The 21,535-nt window shown below is 45.7% G+C and overlaps 1 protein-coding gene across 3 annotated transcripts in view; it reads left to right on the forward strand.

Moving 5' to 3' along the window:
* The window catches only part of NRP2 (neuropilin 2), a 187,092-nt gene that overhangs the window by 107,930 nt on the left and 57,627 nt on the right, over positions 1–21,535 (forward strand). For all 3 annotated transcript variants that reach the window (XM_078680291.1, XM_078680292.1, XM_078680294.1), the window contains exons 8-10: positions 5,897–6,041; positions 9,849–10,189; positions 10,931–11,075. In XM_078680291.1, the coding sequence (XP_078536417.1) occupies positions 5,897–6,041; positions 9,849–10,189; positions 10,931–11,075 (631 nt within the window). The remainder of the gene's footprint in view (positions 1–5,896; positions 6,042–9,848; positions 10,190–10,930; positions 11,076–21,535) is intronic.

Here is a 21,535-nt window from a genome sequence, read left to right on the forward strand (position 1 = left end):
AGAATGCACTTCTGGAGACATGAAAGCCTTAGTAGGAGCACTATGTGCCTGACATAGGCTTTTATGTAAACCTTACCCTGGCCTGAGGCCTGGGCTGTAGAGCACAGCAGAATGCAGATGGTAAAACGTAAGCATGTGGTACGTGTACAGAGGCCGGGCTGGGCTGGACAGAGACAGACTCTCAAACCTCTACTCTCGGATGCAGAGCTATCTTTCATTTCTGATATAATATGGAGGCTGCATTGAATAAACCCGCCTGACAGAGCACTGCTGCCTCCAGACCGGCTCCTCGCTTCCAGTCACTGCCTGTAACACTCCCCTTACGCGCTTCATTTGACGCGTCGCAGCTGCTTTCATTTGCAGCGGAGCCGAAAACAGCAGGAGGGTTGTTTCTTCTCTTATTGTTGTTGCTCAGAACCGTCTTTCATGACTATTAAAGATACTTTCCCGATCACAGCAAACTTACTGAATGCTTTCTGAATTCTTGATTTCTATGCGGAAGAACTGCTTGGAAAAGTAAACCTGACCTGAGCGTTTAATTTCCAGATTAGAACCTCACTGAAGGGAGAATAATTTCAAAGCCTTTTCTTAGAAACTCACTGAAGGGAGGATGGCAAAACCTTTTCTAGGAACCTTTACGTCACACCGGAAGTCTGTCACCTTTGACGTGTGCTCGCCTCCTGCCTTAATCTGCCCACTGCTCGAATGAGAGGCAGTGGAATAAACAGAATATTGCATCCCCACCCCCTCCCCACCTGAGAAATGTAGTGAGGGGCTCGGGGTCTTCCATATTTCACAGATATTTATTATCCTGGGGCTGAATTTGGGCTCCCAGGTGGGTGGGGGCCCCTATGCACCCCACGCACTACGGGAGACTGCGTTACATCCCGGACAAGAGAAAAAATACAGGGGCGGCTCCTCTGTAATGGCGGAGGAGCGCCACCCCACTGATAAGAGGTGAAAAGTAAAATGATAATATAGAAATTTTATTATCATTTTATTTTTACCTTGCATTGTCAGCTATCAACATGAGTCTTGGGTGGGGCCAGGTAATCCTCTCGAGAAAGTCTCTGCAGGGCGAGGAGCGGTGGGCACTTCTAAGTGCACATGTGAGTTTGGCCGGCCATCTTAACCGTCATGTGCACATAGGTTTCTCCAACCCAGCTGTGTTGCACAGCCTGGTTGTAGAAATGCCACAGGCTCCCAGGTCCTGTCTGAGCGGCAAACCAGGCCGCTCAGACCAATCTTAGAGCTTCTATCATGCTGGGAAGAATGAGAGAAGCGTCTGGATTGGCATCTGCGAGTCTGCGCAGTGTGCAGCCGGTATCGAGGGTCATGAGAGAGGAGGAAGGCGGCGGCTGTAAGAGCAATTTTAAGTATTTTTTTTGTGTTCCCTCCACCTTCGCCCCCCCCACCAAGCAATGTGAGCATCTGCCACTGAAAAATACGTACATGCGCCTGTCAAACCTGGAACAGTGCCTGCTACATATGTCATCACTTATAGTGCCAGGCCTCTCAAAATAACGAGGACCTACTCAAAATGAAGAACTGCACATATTGTAGTGCATTTTTTCAGTGCCGGGAACACACGTGTAGCTCAAGCACTTTACATAGAAGTTAACCACTTTGCCAAAGGAGTTAAGCACTGTAATCTCTTTATGCATATAACGCGGTATACAACCTTTACAACGCAACTTTTACAACGACCTACCATTACCACGCATTTTTTACAACGCAGGATCCATTACAACGCATACCATTACCACGCATGTATTTACAACGCAGGTACTTTTACAACGCATACCATTACAACGTAAGTATTGGTAAGTATATTATTTTATTAAAAATATTATTTGGGTTTTTGGGTAAAGGGGTATTTTTAGGGTTCAGGGTCAGTTTTGGGTTTTTTGGTAAAGGGGTATTTTTAGGGTTCAGGCTCAGTTTTGGGTTTTTGGGTAAAGGGGTATTTTTAGAGTTCAGGGACAGTTTTCAGTTTTTGGGTAAAGGGGTATTTTTAGGGTTTAGGGTCAGTTTTCAGTTTTTGGGTAAAGGGGTATTTTTAGGGTTTAGGGTCAGTTTTCAGTTTTTGGGTAAAAGGGTATTTTTAGGGTTCAGGGTCAGTTTTCAGTTTTTGGGTAAAGGGGTATTTTTAGGGTTTAGGGTCAATTTTCAGTTTTTGGGTAAAGGGGTATTTTTAGGGTTTAGGGTCAGTTTTCAGTTTTTGGGTAAAAGGGTATTTTTAGGGTTCAGGGTCAGTTTTCAGTTTTTTGGGTAAAGGGGTATTTTTAGGGTTCAGGGTCAGTTTTCAGTTTTTGGGTAAAGGGGTATTTTTAGGGTTCAGGGTCAGTTTTCAATTTTTGGGTAAAGGGGTATTTTTAGGGTTCAGGGTCAGTTTTCAGTTTTTGGGTAAAGGGGTATTTTTAGGGTTCAGGGTCAGTTTTCAGTTTTTTGGGTAAAGGGGTATTTTTAGGGTTCAGGGTCAGTTTGGGGTTTTTGGGTAAAGGGGTATTTTTAGGGTTTAGGGTCAGTTTTGAGTTTTTGGGTAAAGGGGTATTTTTAGGGTTCAGGGTCAGTTTTGAGTTTTTGGGTAAAGGGGTATTTTTAGGGTTCAGGGTCAGTTTTGGGTTTTTGGGTAAAGGGGTATTTTTAGGGTTCAGGGTCAGTTTTGGGTTTTTGGGTAAAAGGGTACAGGGTAAAAATTAAATATAATTAAATTTAAATTACATTAAATTAAATTGATTAAATTAAATTAAATTAATTAAATTAAATTACATTAAATTAAATTAAATTAAATTACATTATATTAATTTTAATTAAATTAAATTAAAAAAAATATTATATACTTACCAATACTTACGTTGTCATTGTATGCGTTGTAAAGGTATATGCGTTGTAAATACATGCGTGGTAATGGTACTTCGTTGTAATGGATCCTGCGTTGTACAAATTGTGTGGTAATGGTAGGCGTGGTAAAAGTATGCGTTGTAACGTCATACATCCATATAACGCATGTACAGGAAGGTGGGCTTGGATGTGCTTCGAATAAGAAGGCCATTCAGGACCTAAGATTGCGAGGCAGAATACTGAGATGGTAATATTGTGTAACGAAAACACTGGATCAAAAATAGCGATGACCAAAGTATTGAAAAGGGAAGTAGATCTAGAAAAAGTATAGATTTGCTATTTGTAACTTCACATCTAAATACATTGAAGATAAATAGCGCCAAGGTACATTAAAAACGAATCTATTTAACAAAAAAAGAGCTGAGGCACTTATTTAAATCCACCAGAAGGATGAACGGAGACAGGGATTACCAGTCACTAGCAGCAATGGAAATTGTCAACCATGTTTTATAACTAAAGTAATACCTAGCAAGATGCCATATATTTCTCCTAGATGTATTGGTGAATAGTATGAACCGGCTTGTTATAAGTGTGCTCTCAATTGGTCACAATGTGCAGTCATTGACCAATGCAAGAAACAAATAAGGAAATAAATGCATTAGTTTAGAATCCAAGAACCATAGCACAGCAGGCGATGTGGCAACCTCAGAATGTCAAAGTCCTCTCAGAAGGCTAAAACCCAAGGTCTGCCAAGCCTACCGGAAGGCAGTGACATAATCTTGCAGGAAACTTTTATGACCAACAAAGCACCAAGATATGCCAAGATTATCCCAATCTATCCAGAGGCAAAATGAAACGCACATCATTCTTGCCTAAAAAGAAGACTTGAGTAAAAAAAAAAAAGAACTGGCTATGAACAAAAAAACCTTAAGGTCATGACAGAAAGCAAGGCAGGGGTTTAATGGAGCTCTCCTCCCTTCCACTTTGGACTGTTCCTTGGCAGGCTTCCCAAGCTGCTGCAGCTAATGCAGATTAATAATGTGGAGATGTGCCTGTACGTGTGTGTGTGTGTGTGTGCATACAGACACACGTCTATAAGTATATGGATGAATGTACACTCACTTACGCACACACCCACATAAACAATAATAGTGCAGAATAAATGAATGCATGGATGACAGTTTATAGGCGTCAAAGAGCTGTCACGCTGCAGCCCAGGCATGTCCCATCTCTCTCTTGCGCATTCCGCATTGAATTAATTACGAAGTGGCAGACTCGCTGATTAATAGCGCGCTTCCTTTGAACAAGGGAAGTCCTGAAGCAGGCTGTTTCACAGGGATAAAGTGCAATGGAGAAGGCGTGAGGTGAGGAGGCTACGGCAGGTAATGTGACCCTGAAGTGGCTCATGATGGAGGCTTTTTAATTCAATAATGGCCTTTCTGCATTTGCTACATCACTGGTTTTAGCCTAACTCTTCCTGACAATCCCGCTCTCTCCGGTAGTTTTATCCTCTTCTGGAATGAAGGTAATTTGTCCTCAAGCTCATGTTTGCAAGCGAGTGCTGCTCAATGAGTGTGAGCTGAGTGCCTGTACTGGGAGGTAATGGTTGATCTAATAGAAAGTAAAACTGGAGGTCAGTTATTGCTAATTTAACTCACAAAAAACCACGTGGCTCCAATGTAGCCTGGCATAAACCTCAACACGCCCTCACAGTCCTCAGGACACTCTCACATAGTCTAAAACAGTTTTCATGCAGCTCCAATAGACTGCCACATTATTCCCACTAACTCCGCCTCATCCCCAGTAAACTGTTCGATTGCTTGATATGAATCCTGATGTATCTCGCAACAAGCCCTCCACAAATCCCCAATATAGCTCTAAAAGTCCTACACTGCTCTCCCTGTAAAGTCTCACCTTGCTCTAGCAGACCATTACATAGCAGCCATCTGACCGTCACACGCCCTCACATAGCACCCCAACAGACCCACGCATGCCCACAGACAACTACCATATTACCTCAAATGGATCCTCGCGTAGCGCTTAAGAGATCGTTGAATATCCAACAACTGATCCCTAATCAGACTCCCTCACTGCTCAGGCCTCACCAATGTTTGGGAAACACCAGTCCATCTAGAAATCCCTTATTTGATATTAACCAGTTCATCTTGTAACTTCTGTTTTTGAGGTTATTTACGTGTGACAGATTGCTGCCTGGATCAGTGATGGTGGACAGTGTATGTGGGCAATGAGAGGCGTCTAAGAGGCAGAAACAAGCTTTTTATAGACTTACGTGGTACAAACAGAAAAGGATAGAAACTGGTCAATGAGGCTTCAGGACGAACAACAAAGAAGATGGCAATGGGCTTTGTAGAAAACATTTAAAACATGCATATTGAAATGAGATAGTGAGCAACAGAGGGATAAGGGATGGACTCTTTAAGTAGTTCATGCAGATTTTTTGCCATGTTCTTTGTTTTTTTCCCTTTTCGTTCAAGAAACGAAAGACGTTCTCAAACAGCGAATTCTGCCTAGTCCTTATTTAACAATAACATGATTAATGTGTGAGTGAAATCCAGGAAATGCATCCTGTTTGAGCACATCGAGGAATTATGGTCTCATTCTCTTAGGCACTGCTCAGGAAAGTGTTCACAGTGCACAGGTTGCACAATTTGACTCAATCCTGCAGGGGAAAAAAAGCAAAAATGTAAGTAAATCGTGCCAAACTATGACTCAAGGACAGCGGAAGGAAGCTGAAGCACTCCATATGGCACGTATTGATTGGCCATCTGCTCCTGTAAACCCCCTTGGACCGCCATCTTGGATTGAAGAGTTGCAGGGCAGTAGGTGCTTGTTTCCTGAGCCACTGGAGAATACACGTCACATGAAGCATAGGCTTGATGGCACTTCACTGAGGTCAGCATGTAGAGGGTGGTAATTTGGGGCTGCTTTGTATGCAAGAACCCTGCAATATACATCTTTTCGTCATGATGTTCTTATCCTCGTGTGCTCTTTACTAAATAGTTTTTTTGTATTCTTTTTCCCTAATATGCAGATTTTCCAAGGGAACACTGACCCCTCTGAAGTGGTGCTGAACAAAATTCACCAGCCTGTGCTGACTCGATTTGTTCGGATCCGTCCCCAAGCCTGGCACACTGGCATCGCCATGCGGATCGAGCTCTATGGGTGCCAGATCACAGGTTCGGCCAAATGCACCATCTTTTGCTCCTTGTCATTTCAACTGCACCCGTTCCTGTTCGTACAGAATCATGATTAAGTCAAATAACCAGCGACTAAATCCTGTTCATACACCACCAGGCTTTTCCTTCCTTTTTCAAGTAGCCCTGCTAGATTAATTGCTGCCAAGTGCAATATGTCATGTGCAACACCTCTGCCAGTCCTGCTTTTTTCCCCACTAACAGCATGTGCAGCTTTTACATGCTTCTTGTTATAATTGGCAAAGCACAGCTTCAGTTTTCAGGATGCAGGAAAGACTGGAGAAATTATGGATTTTTTTGTGTCTCTGGTTTGGAGAGTTTACACTGTTTTCAGTATTTAGCAGACCATTTTCCCCAAACTTTTGACCATCGGTGTCTGTTGACCCTGACAGACTCCCCGAGTCTCACCACATTTGTGCATCCTATAGTTTGAAACCCGCTTTCATAGGCCCCAAAGTATTTCATGGTCTCTCACCACTGGAAATCCACGCTCTTGCCAAAAATAACATATTTTGGTTGCATAGCCTCGCTAGCCATGCTTAGTGGTTCACAGCAATTGGAATGGTTATGCTGGGGGGGTTTGTGCTGAGCAAACCTTTGGAAAGATCTGTTACTAGGATACTCCTGCGCATTGGACACTGTATCTGACCTTCCTTGTGAGTCATGGCAAGCGTGGTGCCCGAGTTAAAGGTGACTTCACTGAATGTCCAATATTGTGCAAAGCTTGTAACACTGGTATTTACAAGCTTTCAAATTGACCAGAACCATTTCACAGATGGAATCTGATGTGCACTTAGACAGCGATTTGCACAAGATCATCACAAACAAGGTCTAAGAATTAATATCCTTAATAACCTCGCAAGTGAGGAGTATTGTCACTGCAGAATATTTCCCTCTCAAAATGGTATATGCTTTTTCCGCTCACCACAAACTGAGGTCTCTGGGTTGGATAGCTATTGTCTCAATGGGTTTTCAGACTGTGAGCAATATTTTCCTCAATCCCATTTTCTACCCGAAGACATAGCAAAGTTAAATGTCTGTAAATGGCTTTTCAGAGGCAATCTTCACTCAGAATGAGAGAGCCGAGTATTTCAAGTATTGATTAAAACGGGGAGCATTAGACCGTAACCTGTCACAATTGAAAAAATACTACCAAACTTTTCAATACTATGTTCAGTTTAAAAAATGATGTTACTATTTTTAAACATTGCTTCAATCCACTCTCAAAATGTAGCACTTGGCCCAGATGACTGTTGATTTGCATAGGAAAAAAGATACATTTTTGGTATTTTTTTAACACTTTTTGTTCATCGTTAAACTTTCTTTGTTTGTCTTTTACTGCTTGAAAATTGACGAAAACAATGTAAATGCCTATTTTCTTCCCGAGGAAAGAGGAACTTTCTGAGCAATTAAAAAACAACTGAAAACACAAAAAAATGCTTTAAAAATGACAGTGACACAAACAGAGTCGTCAATTAACATACCATTAAAAAGATCTACAAAAGGTTACTTTAAAAGGAAATGTGACTCGGGCTCCTTTGTAATGCAAATGCTGCTGCTTCCAGCTTGGGTATATTAAGAGTTTCATCCTCTTAGCAATAATTTTATTCACAGATGTAACGGGTGCCAGTGGCAGAGAACAGCACCATTTGTATCCCCGACCATTATAGATAGAACATTCTAGAAGAAAATTATCAAAACGTTTGATACCAAAGCCATCACACGAGAAACCCCATTTACGAAAAGATCCATATTCCGATGCCAAGAGCATCATTCAGGTCATCTGTCTGAGGCAACGAAGACCTCCAGGCTCCTTGGAACATCCCGGGAGCGCTCCGATAGTCATGCGCACTGGAAACTGTGGCTGAGTTTCCTTGTGAGACATGGGCTTTGCATTTCATCTATTTAACTATGCATCCTTTGAAAGCTGGGCTTTTGTGTCTCTTACCATGTACAACTACTTAGCATGCTTTGTTGCTCTGGTTTTCAGTACAGATAATTTGATTCTATTTGAAAATAGGGCAATCCCTATTTTTATGTATGTTTGCTGGCTTATGTAGCCAACCCTAGCAACAAGGAAAGAGGCGTTATACAGAGGATTTGCCATGAGGATCTTTTCTGGATTCACATGCTGTGCATTATTCCACCTTCTAGTGGTTGGTTCCAGCACAGGACTGGGCACAGAGGGAGGAGGGGATGCAATATGCAAATCAGGTCATGCTCAGAGATTGGTAAAGGCAGTTGCATCTCAAAGAGGTGTTGCTTGAAGGAAGGGGTCTTGAGCTCTCTTCTGTAGTGGAGATAGGATGATGTGGATGGGGGTTCTACTGGAATGGTGCCCGACATCCTCTTGAAACAGCTGAAGAAGACCTGGTCTTCTCTTTGCATCAGTCTTAAAGGGCGTGTGTAGTCATGTGAGTCATTTTGTGGCCTTTAATGGCATTGAACTGTTACTATCCCTAAGGCAAGGGTCAAAATGGGCCAATGATCACTTCTGTTAATTGCGACAGTCAAAAAAAAGTAGTTGAATCCAATTACCAAAGGCCTCGGAATTTTCCACCCTCAGCCCTCTTAAATATTTATATTTTCTATTCAGTTTATCTATCCGGACACACTGTACTGCCGATTATGACTGTTGGACCCATCCAGACGTCCCATTTTATTGCCTGTCTTGCTAGGAAAGAATCACTGCATTATTGCAGAACATCACCCTCAATCGCAGTCATTTATCAATGTTATTCACCCCAAAATTAAGGCTGGTGTTGGTTTGCAAATTTGCACAGAGGAACGGTCACTCTGTGGCATTTTCCATACCATGGTCCCTGCAGGATCACCTTCTATTTGTTTCTTTATTCCTTGATTCTGGGGAGAAGCCCCTTGATCAGAGGACTAGTGGGATGTGGCTTCCGCCTAGTGTAAGGCGTCTTTTCCACTCCACAGAGTAAACTTTTTTCGCTTTGTTTTTTGTTTCCCATAATATTAAGACTGTTTGAGCCTTTACCTGGTTTAGAAATGATGCAGTGCATTGTGTCCAACTGTAAACATACTGCTTTCTTCCCCAGTAGAGGTCTAATATGTCTCCTCTATAATGGCAGACACTGCATCAATAACCAAAGTATATGTGCAGAAACCCATGGGATTCCAGGTTGAGAAAGAAACTTCTCAATAAATGTAAAATCACAGCATTTAAAGAAGAGGCAGATTAAACAATTTTGTCTTTGGCAGGTGCAGATAGCCGGCATCTGTTATGAATGTTCCATTGAGCATGCAATTGCAATCCCTACCAAATTAGCTCTATTATTGATTTTCTGGCAATATTGATTACTTTGAGTCATTGTGGAGGCCACTTTGGAGAAGTCTCGATTGCAACAGCCGCTGAGGTTTTGTTTTTAATAAATCGTTAGTATAGACTCGGGCAGAGGCAAACAGGTTTGTGGGGGAATTGAAATGTTTTGCATCAGACTTATGCCACAGAAAGCATGTGACGATGGGCTGAATTGAGTCACGTGTCAGCTGAACATGTGCAATTTGAAGGGAAAATACCAGGCTCCTCTTGGCCAGTGTTCAGTGTTTTGTTTACCTACTTCTAGACTTCATCTAACATAATGATTTTATCTATTCACATTATTCGATGCATCAGAACTGATTGACGGTCTACATTTAGCATGGGAACTGTGAACATAGAGAGAAACCCCCACTATGCCCTTAGTTTGCATACTTGCCTTTTCAGGTTGATCCTTGATGTTGCCACTGGCCACTTATAGCCTTACCTCTCTCTTTTCTCTGCAGATTACCCTTGTTCCAACATGATGGGGATGCTGTCCGGCCTGCTCTTGGACTCTCAGATTACAGCCTCATCCAGCAGGGAGTACGTCTGGTCCCCAGGCGCAGCCCGCTTGGTTAGTAGCCGCTCTGGCTGGTTTCCGCAAATCCCCAACCCGCCTCCTGGAGAGGAGTGGCTGCAGGTGGACCTGGGCGTGCCAAAGACAGTGAAAGGTGTGATCATCCAGGGGGCGCGAGGGGGCGACACCATGGAGAACCGGGCCTTTGTGCGGAAATTTAAAGTTGCATACAGCATGAGCGGCAAGGACTGGGAGTTTGTGCAGAACTCGAAGAAAGAGCAAGTGAAGGTGAGACCTGCTGGAGATTCCTTCATCCTTTCTGCATGTTTCTGAAAACTTTATCAAAGTGAGGGGGAGACATAATCCTTTAGAGAGCTCAGATCCTGAGTGGCCGTGGGCAATTGACAAGCAACAGACTCCAGCTTACAGTATGTTCTCCCTAAAAAACAAGTCTTTTGTTCCCAGTAGATATTCCAGAACAATTTTCCCATTTCATAGAGATTTGGGGGCATTTTTCTCCTTTTTTTGGTCTAGATTTGTGAATATTTGTTCCATTTTTAGGAACATATGTTGTCCCTGGAGGGGCTATGGAGATTACCTGCAGTTCAGGGAGATTTGGGCTTTTGCAGAGGGTCTGAAGGCATCTTAACGGTAGTGGTTTTCAAGCATTTTGGACGCAGACTTACTCAAGTCAAGCAGTCTAAGATCCAAAGTATTAGCAGATGCCACAGGGCACTGATGTTTACCAGTCTTACTTACTCCTCTGAATCTCCTCCCTGCTGTAAATCTCACTATTTCACTTCTCCCAGCAGTCGATGATCCATGACTGTTTTTCTGCAGGACACAGTGGGGAATGGGTGTTCCGCGACGGCAGCTCAGGCGTTCCACTTAGTACCCCAGGGTATTCTGAGATGTGCATTTTCCGAGGTTCTGTAGATGCGGGTTGATGGTCAGAAATAAAATAGAGCTCCCCTCTAAAAGTGCATTTGTTGGGCACAATAACAAGAATGTTGGTTGTCTCTCTTGCAGCTGTTTGAAGGAAACATGCATTATGACACCCCAGAGGTCCGAATGTTTGACCCCGTACCCGCGCAGTATGTTCGAATCTACCCAGAAAAGTGGTCTCCTGCAGGGGTCGGAATGCGACTGGAAGTTCTTGGCTGTGATTTGATGGGTAAGAAGTTACATTTAATTTGGAAATACTGCACAGTACTGTGGCATTTACTGCAGGTGTGTATTTGATAAAGTAATATTTGTACTTAAAGCCAACAGAGGATTCCATGTCTCTAGTAAGATGCAGTTGTGGCCTTTCATTCAAGAATCTAGTGCACTCTGGAGGTGCTCTTTTTTTCTCAACTGCTTTGTGCTTTGGAAGGTTAGTGCAGGTGCTTCAGGCACAGTGACATGCCTGGAAATGACATCAGACTTGTGCAGGGATCACCCTGATGTTGTTGTCTGCGGGATATGCCTTAAACTCATTAATGATGTCCTGTTAGAGACATTAATCCCATATTGTCCCATAGGAGGAAGCAGCAGATCATTTGGTTCACCTTTTCCATTGCTTTCTCAAACTTGAAGTTTTGCTTCCCCCCCCCCCATTATAACTCAAGGACAGAATAAAACCGGACTAGATGAGCTACCCACATTTAACATTGAACAGCCTGAGCTATGTGTTGAGTATGTCATCAGAATGAGCTCCTCGCATGGGATAATTTGAGATACGTGTTGAATACTTAGAATGTGGATGATTTACTCACACCTAACCCAGGCTAGCTTGAGATATGTGTTGAATACTTAGAATGTGGATACTGTATGCACTCCTAATATAGGATAGCTTGGAACTTGTGTTGAATACACAGAATGTGGATGATTTACTCACACCTAACATGGGAGAGCTTGAGATATGTGTGGAATATCCAGATTCTGGATGAGTTTACTCACATCTAACATGGAATAGCTTGAGATATGTGTTGAATAGACCAAATCTGGATGAGTTACTCACACCTAACATGGGTCAGCTTGAGATGCGTGTTGAATAAACCAAATCTGGAAGACTTTACTCAAGTGTAATATGGGGCAGCTTGACATATATGTTCATTAAATCAGGTCTGAATAAGCTAGTCAAAATTAACATGGGATAGCATAAGATATGTGTGGAACACAGAGTCTGGATAGATTTAGTCACACCTACTATGGTATGGCTTGAGATGTGTTAAAAACACTGAATCTGGATGAGTTTACTCACACCTGACATGCAATAGCTTTAGATGTATGTTGAATAGACCAAATCTGGATGAGTTACTCACACCTAACATGGGGTAGATTGAGATGCATGTTGAATACACAAAAACTGGAAGAGTTTACTCACATGTAACATGGTATAGCTTGACATATGTGTTCAATGAATCAGGTCTGAATAAGCTAGCTACAACTAACATAGGATAGCTTGAGATTTGTGTTGAATATACAGAATCTTAAAGAGTTTACTCAACCTGATGTGGGTTAGCTTGAAATGTGACAAATACACTGAATCTGGACAAGTTTACTCGCACCTGACATGTGGCAGCTTTAGATATGTGTTGAATAGACCAAATCTGGATGTGTTACTCACACCTGCAGATTGAGATATGTGTGTAATAGCCCAGGTGTGGATTCATTACTTGCATCTAGCATGGGGCAGCTTGAGATGTGTTGAATACACTGAATTGGGAAGAGTTTATTCACACCTGATCTGCGACAGCTTGAGATATATGTTGAATACATCGACTCTGAATGAGTTACTCCCACCTAACATGGGACAGCTTGAGATACGTATTTAAAAGCCCAGGTCTGAATAAGCTACTCACAGCTAACGTGGAACAGCTTGAGTTTGTGTTTTATACACCGGAAAGGTGTGGTGCAGTGACCAGAGCAGCTGACTCCGGATTGCGGGGTTCATGGTTCGATTGCTAGCGGCAGCTCAGCTCAGCATCTTGTGACTCTGGGCAATAGCTCACTTAATCTCCCCGACGGCCCCAGCGCCTCGAAACCTTAAGGAGTGATATGTTTGGGCTTTAGAAACAGGAATTATTGTTATTGTGACTGGATCAGCAACTCACACATACCAAGGGGCAGCTTGAGGTGGTGTTGAATACACCAGATATGAATGAACTACTCACACCTGATATAGGAATGCTTGAGTTTCTTTTGAGCCTCTTTCAGGGAGGAGACCAAAGGCTCCAAATTCACTTTGACATTGACTCTGGTGCATGGGGTGGAGGGGGGGGTCACTCCTTGAAAGCAAGCCTGGCGAAACCTGGATCTGCCTGCCAGATGTCTCCTGATGAAGAGCTTCTATTTCCACTGGAAGCCCCCACATCTGCCATGTACGTCACCCATTACACCCCCTCACTAGTTCCGTACACAGGAAGTTTAACAGAAAAGCTGCCCCCTGCCCTGTGCTCGTCTTTGCAACTTAATTTCTCTCTCTCCAAATATTTGTAATTAAGATTTCAAAGCTGCTGTAATCCCCTTATTAAAACTTTGAGTGGCAGTAAAAATCCGCTGCACTCAAATGAAGTTAGAGTTGCCGGAACCTGTGGATGGAAACGCGGCTTGCCTCGGGGTTGACTCTCTCTCTCTGGCCCCTGCCCCCATCAATCCCTGCTTTATCCGGGCCTCCGCCATCCGTCACGCCGCCATTGATTGCCCCGCGCCCTGAGTGACCGCGCCAGCTGCGCGGCTTTGCACCATGCTATCCTGATTTCACACTAGGGAGTGGTGCAGGGCCGGACTGACAGACAGGGTTGCACAGGTTGGGGCAAGGTCTCTCAAAGGGAAACGACAGGAAAGATCGGCTCATGTCTTCAAATTACACACGTCCACGAGCTGCCATTTTTCATCACTGTATTTTTTTATTTTTTTGTTTGCAAATGAGCACATTTTACACTTTTTTGCTCGTGTTTTGTGAAGTGGGTGCACACATAGAAAATAAGATTAATCTACTCGGTGCCTACTTTGCAACCAGAATCATGTTTGGTTAGCAAAATTCCTATGTAATTTTGGAATAAAGTTAAACATGTCATTAAAGGTGCATTGGCAACATTTACAAAAAAAAATTCGCTTCCTTGGCGTTAGTATTTCATTAGCTTAGTGGGTTCCTTGGCGGCAGCACAGATCTGGCAATAGCTTACCAGTCACGAGCTGGAATCCTAATAGCGTTAGGGGTGCCATTAAGCTGGGTACAGAAATGTGTAATTTATGCCTTCTGTCTCCTACTGAAGAAACCGAAGGTCTTTCAGAAATTCAAGAACAGCCTGTAGTGACAATTCCCACGTGTGCGTTTCAGCACCAGCTTTTCGCTACTTCTCTTTTTTCAAACAGTCGATTTTATTCTGTACTTGTTTCTGGGTCTTTTTTACTCAAAATACTTGGTAGAAGGAGGTGCAGGCGTCTCCACTCCTATCATCCGCCCCTCAGCTTTATTGTAAATTTTCAGAAAAACTGTTTTTTTCCCTTAGATTAATAAAAACCCACATGTTTAGCCTCCTTCAACTGTTCGAAAAACTTCCAAGATACCTTAAAACTAGAGGAAATGGCTCAGGTACTGTGACTAGGCCCTGACCAGGTGTGTTTGCTCCCTGAAATGATGCCAGTGGCTAGAGACAACGTACCTAATGAGGGCTAAATAAATTCTTCATTCATTCACTCATCCATCCATTCCTTCATTCACTCACTCCCTCATTTGTTCATTTATGACCAGTTCATATCCTTCGTCAGGAGTCTCAGGAGAGTAGGATTTAAAGTTGGCAGAAGCCAAACCCACCCGGATGCTGAAGCCCTGTACAGACATGCCGGGTGATGCCTTGGCTGTCATGTAAGAGGAGGAAGTGACTCCCGCCGGTGACTTTCGTAATATGTTTCGACTGGGGTGGATCCCTCATCGCAGTGGGGTCTTAATCGGGTGCAGTCTTGTTTGATACATCATGCTTCCATGCCTTTGGACTCTCTGCTTTCTTAGGAGAAGGGCTTCCCAGTAGATGTCATCTCTGCTGGAAGAGTCCCTGGACTCTAGATACTGCTCTTCCAAGGCGGTGCTCTTTTTAACGGGAACATGGTGGGCCTGCAGTGTCTCTCCTGCACCATACTTGATGTCATGTCAGACTTCTATCCCAGTGAAGAAACCAATGTACCCATACCCTTTCATACTGTCCTACCTCCTCGACTGGGGCACTCTTGCATACTCGAGACATGCCATGCCCTTTGGGATTCTACCAAGACCGTGTAGACCCTTCAAATTTAAGTAGCTAATTCAGATCCTGCCTGTAGGCCAGTAGTCTCCTCATTTGATTAAAGGAGAGAAAGTTCAACTCTACCATCCTCAGAAACACCACAACACTGAAATATGGAAAACGTGCATTAAACAAATGCAAGCCAATGACGCCACAGATCTACATACAAACAATTAAGGAAATGAGTGGCACTCGCCTGGCCTAGGAGTGCCCCATAGCGCCTTTTGTGACTTTGCACATAGAGTTAGTTTACATGTCGGTCTTAACACGCCCCAGACGTTTCACCTGTTGAATCCTGGCCTGATCTGCAGATTGGTAGGGCCGGCTTGCCTTGTCATGTTGTAAGAGACCCGCACAGGGGCTCTGAACCTGGCCTCCCATTGGTCGCCTCCCATTCCATTCATCAGTTGCACCTGGGGACTCCTGTGAGTCTATTTGTGGAAAAAGCAGGTGGAAATCTATGTTTTTAAATAGACCAATGTTGCTTGCACCTGCTGCTGTTGTACTCCACACTTGTTCTCTACTCTTTAGCCACGCTTTGGACTCGCTTAGGACTTTTTTTTATTTCTTTACTTTTTTTTAATTCTCTAATGTTTTTAGGGTTTTAAAATTCTGTACATGTTTGTAATGTCTGCAGAAGTTGCATTATTTACTAAACACTCGGGGAGGGGGCGTGGGTCGGGAGGGGGGTTCTTTGCTTGCCTGATAGCCAATGGCACCCGTTCTACGTCACAGGTGGGCAAGCCATCTCTGGCAGTGTGGTGAATCAGCTCAGTAACCTATTGCGAGTTGTGCAGAAATAGTTTGGGCAGTGAATCAGCGAGGACCTTGTGCCGTTCGCTCATGTTGTGCGTTATCGGCTGCGAGAAGCTCTTCCAGCCATGATGGTTGCTGTGCATGCTGGTACATGCACTTTTGCGCGTTCCGTTGTGTGCCTAGAAATACAAGTACCAGCATGCAATGGGAAGCACGCGACTGCATGAGCTTTTCATAGCCGACACGAAAGAGCATAAAATGTGCAATGCTTCGCTGAAATTTGAAGTTGAGGGCCACACTTTCAAAGAGAGTTTCTGTTTTTTGAAGTGCGATTTTTAAAATAAGACGCGCTTGCAGGTTCCTCGTGTTTGAAAGGCAGACTCGCGTGTGGGGGGTACGCTGCGCTTTGTAACCCCCCAAGGGGCACAGAGCACCGGGGTCTGCTTTCAAGCATGACTCACTACTTGAGTAGAACTGGCAGGTCAGTGTATCGCTTCGTTTTACAAAATATGAAAGAGATTACATGTTTCTTTCTGTCATTGAAGTTTTGTCGGGGCTTTCCTTTGACGACCCCTCCCTCGCCGAGCCATGCGCCTTCTGTATCCCGCACCCCCGGCCACTCTGCCCCCTTTGAAGGTCTGAACATCTGGTTTTTTATAGCTTTAATGACCGGAGGACGTCCGAGGCCCCCGCTGGGCGCGGCGCACCTTTTATTTTTTATGTGAGTGAAAGCAGCTCAGATAGGGAGATACATCTGTATCCCAACATGGAGGGAAGATGTGCCGGCCCCGCCGTGCTGGTTCTAGGACTGTCCGGATGTGGCGAAGCAGTAGGAATCCCCTTTTAAAGTGCACGAACAGAGTGCCAGAGCGGTCTTGTTGGATGGCATAGCCGTCGTTTAAACAGTCCTGTTGGGAGCAGCATCCGTGAAAGTGCCAGCATGTTCTATACAATGTCAAGTCAAGTCAAGTCAAAAAATTTGTATAGCGCACTACATACCCAGAGGGTTTCAAGGCGCTTAGGAAGGGGAGGAGGATTATTTGTCAAATATCCACGTTTTAAGCTGCTTTCTGAACGCTAGGTGGTTCTGGGTGAGGCGAAGGTAAGCGGGGAGTGAGTTCCATGTTTTAGCAGCCAGGTATGAAAAGGATCTGCCTCCCATGGTGGTCTTGTTGATGCGAGGTACAGTGGCGAAGGCTTGGCTGGAAGAGCGTAGTTGTCGGGAGGGGGTGTAGAAGGACAGTCGAGAGTTGAGGCAATCTGGTCCGATGTCGTAGAGTGATTTGTGTGCGTGGGTAAGCAGTCGGAAAGTGATCCTCTTATTGACGGGTAGCCAGTGGAGGTCTTTAAGGTGACCGGAGATGTGTTCGTTGCGTGGGATGTCTAATATGAGCCTGGCTGAGGCGTTTTGGATTCGTTGGAGTTTCTTCTGGAGTTTAGCGGTGGTACCTGCGTAGAGGGTGTTTCCGTAGTCCAATCGGCTCGTGACCAGAGCGTGGGTGACTGTTTTCCTTGTTTCGGAGGGGATCCAGCGAAATGTTTTTCTGAGCATGCGAAGAATGTTGAAGCAGGAAGAGGATACGGCGTTGACTTGTCTGTTCATTGAGAGTGAAGAGTCCAGGATGACGCCAAGGTTCCGTGCGTGGTCTGTCGGAATGGGTGCTTTTCCGAGGGCTTCCGGCCACCAGGAGTCGTCCCAAGCAGAGGGGGATGTGCCTAAGATGAGGACTTCTGTTTTATCTGAGTTCAGTTTCAGACGGCTTTGTTTCATCCATTCAGCGACTTCTTTCATTCCTTCGTGTAGGTTCGTTTTGGCGGTGCTAGGGTCCTTGGTGAGAGAAAGGATCAGTTGAGTGTCGTCCGCGTAAGAGATGATGTTGAGGTTGTGTTGGCGGGCGATGGCCGCGAGGGGGCTCATGTATACGTTGAAGAGGGTGGGGCTGAGTGATGATCCTTGGGGCACGCCGCAGATGACTTCAGAGGCCTCGGACTTGAATGGAGGAAGGCGGACTCTCTGGGTTCTTCCGGTGAGGAATGAGGTGATCCATTCAAGTGCTTTTCCTTGGATTCCGATGTTATTGAGGAGTTGTAGAAGGGTGCTGTGGCAGACTGTGTCGAATGCTGCAGAGAGGTCGAGGAGGATGAGGGCGACTGTGTCTCCGTTGTCCAGTAGAGTTCGAATGTCGTCTGTTGCTGCGATGAGGGCGGTTTCAGTGCTGTGTTTAGCTCGGAAGCCAGATTGTGAGGGGTCGAGTGATTTGTTGGCTTCGAGGAAGGCGGCGAGCTGGTTGTTGACGGCTTTCTCGATGACTTTGGCCGGGAATGGGAGAAGCGAGATGGGGCGGTAATTTTTGAGTTCGGTGGGGTCCGCTGTGGGTTTTTTCAGAAGGGCGGTGAGTTCAGCGTGTTTCCAGTCTTCTGGGAAGGTCGCGGATATCAAGGAGCAGTTGATGACGTCTCGGAGGTGCGGTGCTATGATGGAGTCTGCTTTGTTGAAGATGTGGTGAGGGCATGGGTCTGTGGGGGATCCAGAGTGAATGGAATTCATCAGGCGGATGGTTTCCTCGGTGGAGATTGGGTTCCAGGCGTTAAGGGTGTTTACGGGGGGAAGATGGTCAACAGATGGTGGGGTGGGTTGGTTTCCGGGTTGGTTGTCAAAGCTGTTGTGGATGTCTGCGATCTTGTTGTGGAAGAAGGAGGCTAGGGAGTCGCAGAGGGTTTGAGAGGGGGTGATGTCGTTGGAGTTGGCCGATGGGTTGGAAAATTCCTTGACGATGTTGAAAAGTTCCTTGCTGTTGTGGGCGTTGTTGTCAAGTCGATCCTTGAATGCTGTTTTCTTGGCTTTTCGGATCAGTTGGTGGTGAGTGCGGGTGGCGCTTTTGAAGGCGTCCTTGGTGCTGGTGGATGGGTCTTTTTTCCAGGCTTTTTCAAGGGAGCGGCAGAGTTTCTTGGATTTCTTAAGATCATCGTTGAACCATGAGGCCTTCTTGCTGCCAGGTTTGCTTTGACGTTTTTTCAGTGGTGCTAAGGTGTCAGCGGTGTTGGATAGCCATAGGGTGAGGTTGGCTGCGGCTTCGTTGGCGTTAGAAGAGAGGGCTGGGGAGTTTCGAAGGAGCGATGCGGAGATTTGGTCCGTGGTGATTTTCTTCCAGTTTCTTTGCAGGGTAGGTTGGGGGTGGTTGATGGGTTTCGGCTTGTTGTAGGTGAAGTGAACGCAGCTGTGGTCGGTCCATAGGAGGTCCGTAGTGTGGCTGAAGGAGACATGATTGCTGGAAGTGAAGATGGGGTCGAGTGTGTGACCTGCGATGTGGGTTGGGGAAGTGACTAGTTGTTTAAGTCCAAGGTTGGCGAGGTTGTCCACGAGGGTGGCGGTGTTGTGGTCGTTTATCTTTTCAAGATGAAAGTTGAAGTCTCCTAGAAGAATATAGTCTTTGGAGGGGAGCGCGTGTGGAGAGATGAAGTCCGTGATGTCTTCACTGAATTTTGCGCGGGGTCCTGGTGGTCTGTAGAGGAGAGTGCCTCTGAGAGTGGTTTTGGGGTCGATGTGGATCTGGAAGTGAAGGTGTTCGGAGTTGGCGAGGTTGGTGTCAGAGCTGGTTGAGATGCGGATAGATTTCTTATGGACGATAGCGATTCCTCCTCCTGTGTGGCTGGTACGGTCTTTGTGAGTGATCTTATAGTCTTCAGGGATGGCAATGGTGATGTCTGGTGCGGAGGAAGCGTTCATCCATGTTTCCGTTAGGAAGGCGACGTCTGGAGAGAAGGTGTCTAGAAGGTTCCATAGGTCAATGGCGTGTCTGTGGACCGAGCGGGTGTTGAGAAGGATGCATTGTAGGTGGTTGGGGTTGGGAATCTGTGGTGTAGTCGTATCGGAGATGTTGTCGGTGCCGCTGAATTTGCAGGAGTAGCAGGAGAAAGGTCCATGGGTGTGTCCAGGAGCGGTTTGGACGCAGTTGGGGGCGCGACCGGGGTTAAGGGCTAGGAGGGAGGCGGCATCATAGGTAACGCGGGGGGGCTGGGCTGCGCGAGGGGCAGGGGGTCTGGCGCTGGGCGCGGTCCAGGCGCGGACGGGCGTAGACGGGCTTACCTTTGGCGCACCTTCGGCGTGGCCGAAGCGCGTGGGGGCATTGGCCATAAATGGATGGTGGAGGGGGCGGAGGGTGGGAGGGGCAGCAGCTGGGAGGCGGTAGCAGGGAGGAGGGGCGGGCCAGGGGACACACAACAAGATGGAGGGTCACAGGGCACCGGGGGCTAAAGGCTAAATTTATAAACCAACACAGCGCGAGGCTGAAATAAATAAATGAACACACCGCAAGGCGGAATTAATTAAATAAATGCAGCGCGAGGCTGAAAGAAAATAAATAAACACACCGCAAGGCGGAATTAATTAAATAAATGCAGCGCGAGGCTGAAAGAAAATAAATAAACACACCGCAAGGCGGAATTAATTAAATAAATGCAGCGCGAGGCGGAATGAAAGTAAATAAACACACTGCAAGGCTGAAATAATTAAATAAATGCAGTTACAGTTCTGTAGTCTCGGCCAGATCGTCAACAGGAGCTGGGATCAGGGAGCATGGGGGGAGCGACCGTGCTGGAGGAGGTCCAGGTGATCAATGTACAGCAGTCCTGTTGGAAGTGCTGGCACTGTCCCAGTGAAAGTGCAACAGCATCCGTGAAAGTGCTAGCATCTTCTCTTCATGGTACAGCAGTCCTGTTGGAAGTGCTGGCACTGTCCCAGTGAAAGTGCAACAGCATCCGTGAAAGTGCTAGCATCTTCTCTTCATGGTACTGCAGTCCTGTTGGAAGTGCTGGCACTGTCTCAGTGAAAGTGGAACAGCATCTGTGAAAGTGCCAGCATGTTCTATACAAGGTACAGCAGTCCTGTTGGAAGTGGCTGGCACTGTCCCAGTGAAAGTGCAACAGCATCCGTGAAAGTGCCAGCATGTTCTGTACAAGGTACAACAGTCCCTGTGAGAAGTTCGAGAACCCTTCCCCTTGAAGTTTAGGACCACCCCTCAACATCAATAGTACAGTTCCATTAAAGGTACAGCCACCATTTTCAGAAAGGAGAGGAACAGTGGAGGTGGGCACCTCAGCATGAGGGGCAGTTGGAGGTCAAAGACTCTATAATCGGACCAGTTGGAGGTGGGCACCTCCGCATGAGGGACAGTTGGCGGACTAGTTGGAGGTGGACACTTTATCATGAGGGACAGTTGGAGGTAGAATACTCTATAATAGGACCAGTTGGAGTGGGCACCCCAGCATGAGGGACCGTTCGAGATGGACAACTCCTTAAGAGAGACAGTTGGAGGAGAGTCCCTCATTTGGAGGAACAGCTGGAGGGGGACACCTCATTAAGAGGGACTTTGGCCCATGGGCACTTCCTCAACATGAATTGTTTTCGGGTACCTTCTTGAAAGGCGGAGCGGGGTCCCTCCTTGAAAGGAACAGGTGGGACGGCTCCTCCTTATGAGGAACGGTTGGAGACTAGCACCTCTTCAACGGGGTCGGGTGAAGGAGGGTCCTCTTAGGAATCACCGCTCCAGTCAGCACCCCCTTAACAGGGACACTTGAAGATGGCCGCCACCAAGAGGCAGTGAGATGG

This window comes from Lissotriton helveticus, chromosome 3_1, assembly GCF_964261635.1.
Source record: "Lissotriton helveticus chromosome 3_1, aLisHel1.1, whole genome shotgun sequence".
Classification (NCBI taxonomy): Eukaryota; Metazoa; Chordata; class Amphibia; order Caudata; family Salamandridae; genus Lissotriton; species Lissotriton helveticus.